The following is a 13,295-nucleotide window of genomic DNA, read 5'->3' as shown; positions in this document are numbered from 1 at the left end:
TCAATGAGTATTTATTAAGTTAAAACCTTCCTAATCTGACCATAACTTTCCTCTCCTCCTTTGAATGCTTACTTCATTCTCTAGTTTCTTCACTTGCATTTCTAGCCTCTATCCTGGCACTGGCCCCTTCCCACCAGCCTCCAGACCCTCCTAAATCTCCCAGGCTGGAACATGACACTGCTTTACTCCTCCCTGCTCTGGGGCACTAGCCCAATCTCCGTTTTCCATTAAACCTAGAGGAACACAAGTCTACCCCCTCTGTCTCATTCCATGAGCAAATGCCAAGCAACGGGCCAGCTCTGTATGCCCTGACTCTTCATAGCTTTCTCCTGCTCCCAGCAGACTTTTGAAATGAGTCTCAAAGGTCACCAGTGACCTTTAATCACTAAATCTGGGGAGTTCCCATCGTGGCGCAATCCGACTAGGAACCATGAGGTTGTAGGTTCAATCCCTGCCCTTGCTCAGTGGGTTAACGATCCAGCATTGCCATGAGCTGTGGTGTAGGTCACAGACGTGGCTCGGATCCCACGTTGCTGTGGCTCTGGCATAGGCTGGCAGCTACAGCTCTGATTAGACCCCTAGCCTGGGAACCTCCATATGCCGCGGGAGCAGCCCAAGAAATGGCAAAAAGACCAAAATAAATAAATAAATAAATAATCACTAAATCTGATGGCCCATCCTCAGTCTTCATCCCCATCCTTTCTATCGCCTTGATATTTTATCATCTTGAGACCCTGTCCCCAGCTCTCAGGAAGACATCGGACTTGAGGACATGTCTCAAGCTCTCTTGGCTTTCCTGTCTCCACGCAGCTCCTTGGTCCTATATTCTGACCACAAGGTCCCTAACCTGGTGGCTGATTACAAGTCTTATGTGTGCCCTCTTCCACTCTGCAGACACATTTTTATGACTTTCCTATGCGCTTGTGGATGTGTTCCTTGACTTCTACCTTCGAAGTCTTTAGAGCACCCTCTAGCTGATAATTAACAGCTAATTAAGAGGGGAACTGTCTCAAGCAGAGCCTTGGTGGCAACTCTAAAGATGTCTCTCAGGTTAATATCTTCTCACATCGCACCTGCAAACTTCATCCTCCATCCTCACTCTACTTTGATAAGTGGATGAATAAACCAAAGGGGAAACACCCAGTCCCAGATCTGCCTCTTCCCTGTCGGTTGACCTTGAACGAGTTTAACATCTCTGACTCTGTTTTCTTTTCTGTTAAATGAAGCCAATCCTGCTGACTCTTCTTGTAGCTTCTTGTGAGGATTAAATTATTTCATGTAGCACCTGGCACATAGTAGGTGCTCCGCAAGTGGTAGCAATTTAATGTTGACAGTGGTGGATTCTGTGACTCTCAAATCCCCATTTCTAGACTCGCATTTCCTAGATTTACATTTCCAACAGCCTATGGATCCCTCTGTCCACCTGTACGAAGCCACTGTCTCCCCGCCTCATTGGAACCAGTTCTTGATGATGTCCTTACTCACCTACTAGCACCCTGGCTGTAAGGCCATCCAGTCTTGGGACCTTAAATTTGTCCCTGGGTCCGCCTTTGCCTTATCCTCTGCATTGGTCAGCCTCAAGGTCCTACAGCGTTCCCACCCCACATCTTTTGCAATCACCCTGACCTTTCCACCAGACCACCACCATGTGGGTCTCTCTTGGACTCCCTATTTGGACCACTATGGCAGCTGCCTCTCTGCTTCTTCCTCCACCACCATCCACCCACCTTATGCTATATTCTCCTGTAAGAATCAGTAAGCTCAGGGAGCAGGTATAAACACAGGCCTTGGTCGCTTGAGACCATTGCCCTAAATAAGTATGAATACCATCTCCTGGCTCTGAGAAGCCTGGCACTGCCTACTGCCCAACCCTTCTTGCTAAAGGAAGTCTCAGGACAGCCCTCCCCGCCACCAACACTAAGCTTTCCTGCTCAGAGCACTTGCTCAGCCTCCCCCAACCTGCTTCCTCCTCCCCACCCTCAACCTCACCCTCATGCCCTCTCTTCCAGGTAAAACCTTTCCCTTTCTTCAGGACTCTCTCAAATGTGCCTCCTCCATGAAGCCTCTAGCCCCCCAACCAGACAGGGTCTCCCACCCCCTAGAAGGTTGTTTCATATTTCTCTTTGACACTCAGTTTTCTCCACTCATCGCGGCACGTATTCATCTAACAAATTCTTCCCTCCCTTTCCCCTCCCCAGACTCCATTAGCGCATAAATTATTGGAGCCTCGGATCTGTGTTCCGTATCATCTGGTCCACGCAGGGCCTCGCGTGGGATCTGCACCACTCGTTCCTTTCATCTAACACAACCGTCTCTCACTTACCCCAGCCTCGCGCCTGCTGCACCCCCCCCCCCAGCTTACAGCGTCCCCCACCCTCAGTGCTGGCTCAGCACCAGAGACTGTGCCTCACAGGCAGGATAGTGTTACCGGCCTCTGCCTCCCTGGTGCCCAGCACTGAGCCAGATATGTGATTAGGGCTTACTCAGTGTTCAAGGATGTGAACTAAATTGAGCTCCCTCCTATGGCCTAGCAGAAATGAAATCCAGGCTCTCTTCTGGATCTGGGCTTGGAGCTCAATGCTCCCCCATGTGCATTCCCCTCCCCCCATTCTCACAGGACTTGGGGACTCAGGTCAGCTCCATCCGCCCCAGCCAGGCCCTCTCACCTCCTTAACCAGGGCCAAGCAGGGAGTCCTGCACATGGGAGGGCCAGGCCTCTGGACCCTACAGCCAAGGAGCAGCTCTGCCCACTTCCCCCTCAGCACCTTGGATTCTGGGTAATTGTGCCCTCCCTCCACCCAAGAGAGCAACCGTTCACCTCCCGCTGAGGCCGAGGAAGCAGTGGAGAGGGCTGGGGGTGCCGTCTGGCTAATGAGCCTTCAGTGTTAATTAGAACATGCTCCCTCTTCCAGGTTGCTGCGTGCTGGAGCCTGACAGGGCTGCTGAGGAACCTGGGGGGTGCCTGGCCCAGGTTGGGGGAGGGGGTGGGCCACGTGAGCAAGGATTTCCTTGGAGCCAGGGCATCTCAGCTGAGAACACTAAAGCAGTACACTGCGGGTGTGCACCTGCAGACCTGCACAAGGTGGGGGTAGAGCCTGGGGAGGGGAGAGAAACTTCTGCACTGGGCAGGGCTAGAAGCCCCGCATCTTCCCTGGGCACCCACCTCCATGCCCACTGTCCGGAACGCAGGAAGTGCTCCACATGGCAGGGCAAGAAACCTGCCCAGGAGCAGGGCTGCCCTCAGATCCCCTCCTGATACAGCTGGGTGGGGGAACTGTCATGGCCTAGCTGCTCCCTGAGACAGGTATTCCTGCAGGTGGAGCTGCTCCAAGAAGCCTGCTTTGAACCCTGGTCAGACTGCCCGCCCTGTTCTGTGATGTCACCGGGGCCCTGTGCCCTGCTTCTGTGGAACCTACCCTTCACCATGATGGCAGCAGATGGTGCGGGCACTGGGTTAAAATCGTGGCATCTATCTTGGCTGCAGCGGGTGCACACTTAGGAATGCGCCCTTGGGCAAGTTACTTAATATCACTAAGCCTCAGTCATCTCATTCCTAAGATGTAACCCATAGGGACCATTGTACTGATCTGGGGAGATGCCTCGTGGAGAATGCTGTTAGCGCCACCAGTGCTGTTCTGTGTCAGTGCCCACCGCTGGCACAGGAGCTCCCTGAGACTCAGGATCGTGTCTTCGGAAGACTGTGGTTATCTTCCCCGGTTCATCCTTTGAGCACCTTCTCGTGCCAGGCCCTGCGTCAGGCTCCAGGGATATAATGATAAACGTCTTGGGTCCTGCCTCACGAAAGGAGTCAGGTAAACAGGAAGCGTCATCCAGGGCTGAAGAGCTGTCAGGGAACAGCTATGAAGCAGGGAGAAGCGGCATCCCACAGAGGTAGCATCAGGGGTTTAAGGCTGGACCGGACACAGGGCAGAGAGAGGGCAGGGAAAGCCGCCAGGGAGGGGGAAGGAGCAGGAAAGCAAGTCCTAAAGCAAGAGAAGGAGTGAACCGGGGCCAAGTGCAGGAGTGTCGAGGGGAGAGGGAATGTTAGCTATAGAGGCAGAGGGAACAGCATGTACAAAGCCCCAAAGAACTTTGTGAATGAAGCTGTGGAGGCTCAGAGATGTTAAGCAACTTGCCTCAGGTCACACAGTTTATCCAAAGAAGAGAACAGTGGGGTACTGTCTCTTGTGAGTGTGTCCCATGTGTTCTGTCACTCTGCTCCAGCCCCACCATCCCTTCTTACCCCCTTCCTCCTAACCCCAGCCTGGACTTGGTCTAGAGAGCTACATGGGCCAGGAGAGGTGGGCTCTTCCCCAGGGCAGGAGAGCCCTCCCACACACCTCCCAGCCCTCACCTTTCCTGCCCCCACCTGCTGCCTGGATGTGGAAACCCATCACTGGAATTTTTACCCACTATGAGAAAGGTCCACAGTGCCTGTCAGAACCCCGCCGAACTCTGCATACCCCCTCATCACCCAGAACTAAATGAATTCCCTGTACAAGCTGAAGCACGAGTTTCCTTTGGTGTTACTGGCAGGATACTCCTCAAATTGAACTGTGCTCTCTTCAGGGGGCAGGTAGGGACATGGTTTTGCTTTTGGTACCCCACCCCCTCATTGCTTTGCACAGCGCAATTATTCAGCAAATGCTCATTCGATGAGCTCTTACTCTGCCTGCAACACTCTGCTGCACCCCGGGGGATGATGATGATGATTAGGAGATGGTCTCTGTCCTCAAGGACAAGTCCAAGTAGAACTGAGAGGACACGGTCATCTGGGCCAGCTGACTGCCCACGTCACACCACAGTGTTGCCACAAGGATTCTCCCCCAGGCCCTGGATGGGCTTTCCCTACCTCACATGCAGAATGCTCTACCTTTTTTTTTTTTTTTTTTTTTTTTTTGTCTTGTTGTCTTTTTTTTTAGGGCTGCACCCGCGGCACATGGAGGTTCAGGCTAGGGGTCGAATCAGAGCTGTAGCCGCTGGCCTACACCACAGCCACAGCCACACCAGATCTGAGCCGTGTCTGCCACAGCTCACAGCAACACCGGATTCTTAACCCACTGAGTGAGGCCAGGGATTGAACCTGAAACCTCATGGTTCCTAGTCGGATTTGTTTCTGCTGTGCCACGACGGGAACTCCAGCTAATTTTATTTTATTTGCCTTTTTAGGGCTGCACCCACGGCATATGGAGGTTCCCAGGTAGGGGTCTAATCAGAGCTAGAGCTGCCAGCCTGTGCCACAACCACAGCCACACAGGATCCGAGTCAAGTCTATGACCTACACCACAGGTCACAACAACATCGGATCCCTGACCCACTGAGCGAGGCCAGGAATTCAACCCTTGTCCTCGTGGATACTAGTTGGATTCATTAACCACTGAGCCACAACGGGAACTCCAACAGCTCTAATTGCTAATTGAGCTAAGAATAACCTTCCTCTCCTATAAGTTTCACACATTAGTACCACTATTTTTACCTGCAGTGACAGAAAATAATCTAATCCAGCCAATTCACATTCTGCTCTCCCATGTTTAAAACTTGTTTTCATGTTTACAGTTTTCCCCTACAACCCAGCCAATCTGTTTCCCTGCTCAGGAGAACCTCGAACCTCTCGATTCTCTTTTTGCCTTTTAAATGAAACCCCTAGACCCAGACAGCCTGACCAGGCACCAGTGTGGGGCTCTGGCCAGCTGCCCCCTTACACTAGGGCTTTTAGCGACCCTTCTGTGAAGGCTGCTGGACCTACTTCTTTGGCAGCTGCTTCACTGGCTATTGATTCATCTTGAGCTTAGAGTCAACTGAAGCCCTAAGGCCTCTCTCCCAGAACTAAGTGCTCGTCTTATAGTCGTGCTATGGGATTTTCAAAGCTAAGAACAGAATTTTAGATTTTTCCCTCTTTCATTTGACTTTTTTCATTTAAACCATATTTCTGTCCTAATGAGATTTTTTTTTCCCCAAAAACCGTAGGTTCTGTCATCAAGGTATTCTCTGTTCCCTGTCAGTTTTGCATCATCAGAAAGCAGTCCTTTTTCAGAATGGTTGAACTGGGCAGAAGCAAGGACAGCGCCCCCTCTCAGTGACACTGAAATTGGCACTGATAGAAAAAAATTGGTGTTTTTGGATAATTCCATTTAAGAACAAACCACCCAACTATGTTATCAGCTAATCCACTTCCTATCTTGTCCGCATATATATCATGGGAGATTTCTGTCCAGTACTGTACTGAAAGCCAGGGGCACCACCTGCAGCTGTCCCCAATCCAGGCTAGCAGCTTGGAATCTATGCTAAAAGCAAGAAATGAATTTGGTTGACCTTGATGCAGTCTTTGTGACTTTTCTACTGATTTCATTTCCAAAACTCACAGTCCATTTTTAAAGAATGGTTCTGGAAGGGGCCTCAGAGATGATTCGAGGTCTAATTCCCAATTTTGCTGATGAGAAAACCAGTGTCCACGGGACTTAGCTGACATTCCCAAAGTCATAGAGGAACGAGAACAAGAACAAGGATTGGAACCCAGCTCTGTGGCTCCAAGCTCAGTGCTGTTTCTTAACAATATGAAGTCATAAAGTCTTCCCCCGAGCAAGCACGCGCACGCGCACAGATCTTCCTCAAGTCTCTTAATTTTCCACCAGAACAAACTGCGCCATTGTCATTTGGGGGGGGGGGCTTCCATGGGGACCCCGTGGCTGACTAATTTCTCCTCCTGCTTCCCAGAATGGAAGATGGAGGCCCAGAACCCCTCGGGGAAATTTGTTCTCCTATAGGGGAGTTTAGGACTCCCCCAGTATGGGTTAATCTTGGGAATTGTCAGTCTGCCTGGAGGAAACCAGTCTTTAAATCTCATTTGAGCCAGTGTATGCCTGGGCATGGGACTTGCCCTTGGGTGGGCTGGTTAGCTGGGCCATCTCTTCTGGGCCGGGGCTGGGGGTGGGGACTTCCCCTCCTGGAGGTGCGTGGGCAGTAGGGCTTCCTGCAGAGGTAAGAGGGGCAGAGCCCTGGACATACCGGCTGTGGGCCTGGCATTGCAAGGGTGACTCCTGCCCTGCTAGGGCTGGTTGCCTGAGGAACTGGGCTGCAGGGAAGGGCAGGTTTCTTTGCTCAGTTTGGGAGAACTAGTGGCAAAGGGGTGTGCCCGCGGCAGAGGCAGCCCGGATAGGGACATCCCTAACACCCTGGACAATGCCCAGGACAGGGCCCTTCACCACCCTTCCCACCCCCGTCGGAGGCCCTGGGTACCTGTTTATTCTTTAGGTCAAGGGAGAGTTCGTAATCGGAGGCGGCAGGGGCGCGGGAGCAGAGCGCTGTCGCCAGGGCAGGCTGCTGCCGGCCGGGGAGGCCGCGCGGTGGGGGCCGGCCCGCGGGGAGGCGCCCCCCGCCCCCGGCCGCTCCTCCTCCTCCTGCAGCTCCGGGGCTTGAGCCTTCGGGGCGTGGGCACTGGGTCTGCCGGCCACCGCCGCCGCCGCCACGGAGTCCTCCGTGCCCCCACCGGCCTGGGCGCAGGCGCCGTCACTGTGAAGGAAAGGCAACGGTGCTCGTTGGGGGGAGGGAGGATGGAGTGCATGTGGGTGTTGGGGGGCGGGGGGGGGGGGCTGGGACCCTTTGGCGGCCATGGGCCTCACCGGCCGAGGGGCTAATGCGGGCCTCCTGCAGTCCCCACTATGGAACGGCTGTTTTGGCAGGGAAGAGCCCCAGCCCAGGAGGAGAGCCTGAACTTGGGAGGGACCCCCGGGCAGAGGGAGGGAGCGCAGGCGCTGGCCAGAGCTCAGGAACTGCTTAGAAGCAGGACAGCAGGTGGCTAAGGGTAGACCACTCCTAGGGTTCCAGTCTGGGCCCTGAACAGCTTACTTCACCTCTCTTTTCCTCTGCTTCCCCATCTATAAAATGGGAATAATAACAGAACCTACCTCACAGGGATGTTGGAAGGTTTGAGTTAGTTAAGGTTCTGAAAGCAATGCCTGGCTCATGGCCCCTGCTCTGTGTGGGTTAACTACTGAAATTATCAGTGCTCTGGCTTTCTGGCCATTGGCCTAAGTAGCTGGGAGGACGCTGATCCCACTGAACCAGCCCCATCTTTAGATGCCCAGATGAGGCTGGGGAAGGAATGAGGTTTATAGGTCTGGCTGGAGCATAAGCTCCTCACCCTCAGGTTGTTCCCCTTCCCAGCCAGCTTCAGGCCCAGGGCTGAGCCATCTTCTGCACAAAGCCTTCCTGGTGGTTCCAGCTTTCACGCTCCATCTGCTAGAACACCAGAGGGTCACTGCCTGCTTCATAGAGGAGAAGCATCTTGGCTCATGATGTGGGCTCCAGTGCAGCCTCACCACGGTGTGGCTTTGGTCAAGTCTGAGCCCCACCTTCCTCATCTGTGCATCGCAGGTACTAGCACCTGCCCTGTGGGTCATGGCGAAGGGTAAGGGAGTCAGCATATGTGAGGTGTTTAGCACAGCACCACCCCTGGGAACAGAGTAAGTGCTGCATAACCTTACCTCCTGTTTCCATCTCCCTACCCCCAGAGGCCAGGACTTGAACTCTTAGTTGAAGAGAACCCAAGGGCCACCGAGATGGCTTCTGTGGTGGACAGAGACCCTAAGGTCATCTAGTACAGCCTTCCAATCTCCCTTTTTCCCCAGATGAGGAACAGGGGACCCAGGGAGGTGGGCTGGCTCTGGTTGGAGGGCCAGGCAACCTTAGGACTTATTTCTTCCAAGGCTTTGCTCCAAATCCTGCCAGAGAAGGGACCGATTCCTCTGCTTCCACCCAACTTTGGAGCCTCCTGATGCTAGGATAGCCAAGGGAGTGTGCCTATGTGAAGAATCCTCTCTGCATTCAACCTCCTTCTGTCCTCCCAGCACTCCCCCACCCCCTGGATCCCAACACAGATAAAGAAGAGCTTATTGGCCAGCCTTAGCAACAGAGAGCCTCAAACTCCTTACCACTGCACAGTTCTTTGCACCATCATTTCTTCTGTGACTACCAATCAAGCTGTATGGGTGGGCGAGCTCTAGGTATCTATTTTTTTTCACTAATATCACCTGGAATATCTTTTTAAGATCTGACTTCAACTCCTCTTGGCATAGGACAGGTGCATGGAAACAGCCCTTTTCCCCTCCTACCACAACCTGCCTCCAGGGGGCAGCATACAGTCTCACCCACCTCTTTCCCTTTGGTACTGATGCCCAAGGCTTCTTCGCCCACAAAGGTTTTCAAGAGTCTTTAGAGAACTGGTACTCAGAGCTACAAACACCTTTAGCACTAGGCTTTTTCTTTCTTTGCTACTGGAGTGTTCTTGGCAAGAATTTCTGAGGAGTTGATAACCCTCAATAGCAGCGCTCAACCAGTGATGATGGAGACTGGGGGACAAATAGCCCAGCTTCCTCGTCTCCTGGGCAGAACAACTCTGAGACCCATTGCATGCCATCACTCAGAAGGGCCCCAAAGGATGGAGCCCCAGTTGCCCAAAACAGTGACCTGATCATTTTAATGAACCTACGCTGGCTTCCTTCTCTTTTGTGTGTCATCCCCCTCTTCTGCTCTTGACACCTTCTTGTCCCAAAGATACTACCTATGTTAAGGCGAAACACATTTTCTGGGAGACCATGCCCATGGCATGCGGAAGTTCCAGGGCCAGGAATCAAACCCACACCACAGCAGCAACCCAAGCCACTGTAGTGACCACACCAGATCCTTGACCCACTGCACCACCAAGGAACTCCCCAAATAAATTTTTAAATAGCCTTTTTCATGGGCCACCCCTCTGGTCATAGACAAAAGCTCCAAGGCCTTCTCACCTGAACTCATCCTTAGGGTCTGGGAGCAGGACGCCCCCCACTGCCATCGCCAGCCTGTGCACACACACACAGACACACACACGTTCTAACTAGCTCTGTGGCTTTGAGTGGGTTGTGTCCTCCTCCTGAGTCAGTGTCCTCATCTGTAGCCTGAGGGGAGCTTACTCATCTCCAGGGGCCGTCCAGCTTGGACACTCTGGGAGCCTGGAGACAAGTGCTGAGGCCAGACCACCAAGGCTCCAGCCCCAAGGTTCCAGCAACCACAGAGCCTGGAGCCTTGGGAGGGTCACTCGTGTGGGAAGGGGGCTGCTTAGAGGGATTCTAGGTGCCTGCCTAGCATGCTGGTCCTGCAGAGAGGAACCCCCTGAGGTTCCAGGGACCACTCCAGTCTATCATTTCTGCCATCGGAGTCGACTTCCTGAAATGCAGATGCTTTCATGCCAATCCTCTGTCCAAACCCTGCCAGGGACTTCCCAGTACTGCAGGGATATGTCTCATTGTTTCACACTCATCCAGACCAGTGTGGCACTTGAGAACGTTCAGGGTCCTAACGCCACTCTCCTTTCCCAGCCTTATCTCCAGGAGTGACCTATCCACTCTGTCCACACTGAAACTCTCCCCTAATCTGCCACAGCTTCTCAGACCACCATGCCTGCCCTTGATTTCCTTCTGCCTGAAATGCCGCCTTCTCTCCATGCAGCTCCCCTTCCACTCATTCCTTTTTCTGCTTTGTCACCTCTTTCAGGGCTCACTCATTGCCCCAGGAAGAGCCTACATTCCCATGTGCTCCAGTAACTCGTGGCACTTGCCTCTATTTCAGCAATGACCACTATGTGCCCTTATTATTCACCAGTATGTCTCTCTCCTCCACAAGACTGTGCCAGATACACCTTTTAAGCACAGGTGCCATCACAGTGAGCTAGCTTATGAGCTGTGTTTAATGTTTAATGAATGGAGGGATGAATGAGTGGATGGATAGGTGGGTGGGCAGGTGGAGGGAGGGAGGGATGGAGGGATGGGTGGATGGATGGAGGGGGGATGGATGGGTGGATGGATGGATGGATGGGTGAATGAGTGCATAGATGGATGAACAGGTGAGTGGAGGGATGGAGGGAGGAATATGGATGAATGGCTGACTGGCTGGATATCATTTAATCTATCACACTTCCCAGTGATACAGAGATACAGGCAGTGAGCTTGGGGTTGTACCACCCAGACCCTCCTTCAAGGCCTGACTTCTTGCCCAGCTCTGAGGACAGGAAGATAGCCTTCATCCAATCTCTGGCAGCCCCACTATCTGCTTCAGGGATTGTCTTAGCTTCAGTGAGCTACTGCACCCAAAGTCACATCCTTCCCAGAGCTGTCTGCATCTGGTGGCTGACAAGGAGGGGATATAAAAGCTCAGCCATTGGACCCCACGTGGTTTGAGAGTTCACGCTCCCTCCAGAGCTCGCCACAGGGTCAGCCGAGCTTTCTGGTGGCCCTCTGTCACAGGCTGACTTTTCTCTCTGCCCTGCGCTGAAGTCCCACCCTCTCTCCATGAGTGCTGATCTCAAGCATCTTCTGATAAACTTCTGGCACCCTGAACTCAGAGTCTGTTTCCCCGAGAAAGCAATCACAGTGGACACCCAGATTTTCTTTTTCCTTCATTTTCCTTATCAGGCGGGATTACCCTGCTTTCCCTGCCCCCAGACCTACAGAGCCTGTCTGGGCTCCAGACTACCCTTGATCCAGACTCTGGGTTCTCTTCCCAGAAAAGGCACCTAATCTCAGACATGCCAGCTTTTACCTCCACATTCAGAGGCTTTACAGGCTCCACGGACCAGGCTGAACATGCTGTTCTCGAGGGATGATCGTAGATTTTGTCATAGGCTGAAGACCGTACCAAGCACTGTAGGCATCTCTGGTCACACAGAGAAAATGTTAGGGTCCTGCACACCGCAGAGCTTCCAGACACCAGGCACTGTTATCCTCAATGCTGATGGAGCCTCGCTCCCCGGTTAAGGGAGCTTGAGTGGAGGGAGCCCCTGGTTCTGACTCACTAGTTGGGTGATCGCAAGCAAAACACTTAACTTTTCTGCATCTCCGTTTTCTCGTTTGCTACATGGGGATGGGAGTATCTCCAAGAGACAGATGACGATGGGGTGATCTCCTAGGTGGATACTCTGGCTACGGAGGAAAGCATAGCCTTTCTGTAGGAGGGATGAGGGAGAGGAGAAGGCATCTGTGCAGCCCCTGCCAGGAGCTGACCAGGGCAGTGGTGTCCTCCCCAGGCTCCCAGGCAGACCCTGCCCATCACAGGAGCTAAGAGCGCAGGAGCTAGTTCACAGCCCTCTGAGGGCTGGGGAGTGGGGGTGGGTGGGAGGGAGGGTCTCAGCCCTTCAGGGGAGGGAGCACCCAGGCCTGGGCTTGCCTTCTGGAGGCTGGCTTGAGTGGGGGTCCTGGCCCAAAGGCAGAGAGCGAGATGGGGAGGAGCTTGGCAGGGGTGGGGGGGCACCGCTGAGGCTTGCTCGTGCTGACGGTGGGGAGCAGGGAGGGCTCTTCCCCACGGTCCGTCATCCATGTAACAGCTGGCACGGCAATTACCAGAGACCCAGCCAGGAGTGTTTTGAAGGCTGCAGGGCCCCTCAGGCTGGAAGATTCCCCCGTGGGCCTGACCAATTACACTAGATTACCCTGGGCTCTGCCAGCCTTTCTGAAAGCTCTTCTGGGACAAAGAGACTAGGCATTTTCCGGTCAAAAGCTAACCAGAAGCCTCACGTCTGAAGATTTTTTCAGCCTTTACTAAAACACTCCTTTCTCTCCCTTGCCTGGATCAATAATATGATCTTAGATGGTCAGACTAAAGGCTGAGCCAGGGAAGCCTCGTGTCCCTGGGGGCCCAGGCGGTACCGGGGGGGGGGGTGGCCTGCGGGGAATAGAGGGCCGGTGTCAGAAACAAGTTCACTCTGTGCTGATTCAAAGCACAGGCTAGAGGAGTTCCCCGGTGGCTCAGCAGGTTAAGGACCTGGCATTGTCACTGCAGCAGTTTGAGGAGCAGCTGTTGCGCACGTTCAATCCCTGTCCTGGGAATTTCTTCATGCCACAGGCATGCGCAAAATAAAAACAAAAAACAAAGCACAGGCTAGAAAATGCTGCTTGAGGTGGGGGAAGAGGCCTGGGCTCTCTGTCACCTTAGGCACGTGGCGTCTCCAAACCTCTGATTTCTCATCATGAAATAGACAGTTTTCACAAGATGCTCTGATGTCTGGAGCGAAGGAGAGGCCAGCTCCCCCATCTCCTCATCCCTCTTCAGGGCCCACGTTGCCCCTTTGCTGTTCACGTCCTTGACACCCAGGGCCCAGGGAAGCCTCGCTGCCTCCATCCTGGCATTACTCGCCCCTGACCCCCAGCATCAAGCTTGAAGCCAGGCTCACAAGAGAAGCCCCTGAGGAGAGCTGTGTCCTTCCTGGTGTCCACTTGCAGGGGCTGCCCTGACTCCACTGGCTGTGCCAGATCTCCTCCCCGCCT

At 53.5% G+C, this 13,295-nt stretch overlaps 1 protein-coding gene across 1 annotated transcript in view; it reads right to left on the bottom strand.

Annotated features, from left to right (window-relative positions):
• Positions 1 to 13,295, bottom strand: part of IQSEC3 (IQ motif and Sec7 domain 3) — a 94,650-nt gene that overhangs the window by 42,305 nt on the left and 39,050 nt on the right. The window contains 2 exon segments of the mRNA XM_005664089.3: positions 7,237 to 7,332; positions 7,335 to 7,509. Coding sequence (XP_005664146.2) covers positions 7,237 to 7,332; positions 7,335 to 7,509 — 271 coding nt within the window.

Source organism: Sus scrofa, chromosome 5 (genome assembly GCF_000003025.6).
Source record: "Sus scrofa isolate TJ Tabasco breed Duroc chromosome 5, Sscrofa11.1, whole genome shotgun sequence".
Taxonomy (NCBI): Eukaryota; Metazoa; Chordata; class Mammalia; order Artiodactyla; family Suidae; genus Sus; species Sus scrofa.
Note: the sequence above shows the minus strand (reverse complement) of the source record. Positions and strands in the feature narration are given on the sequence as shown.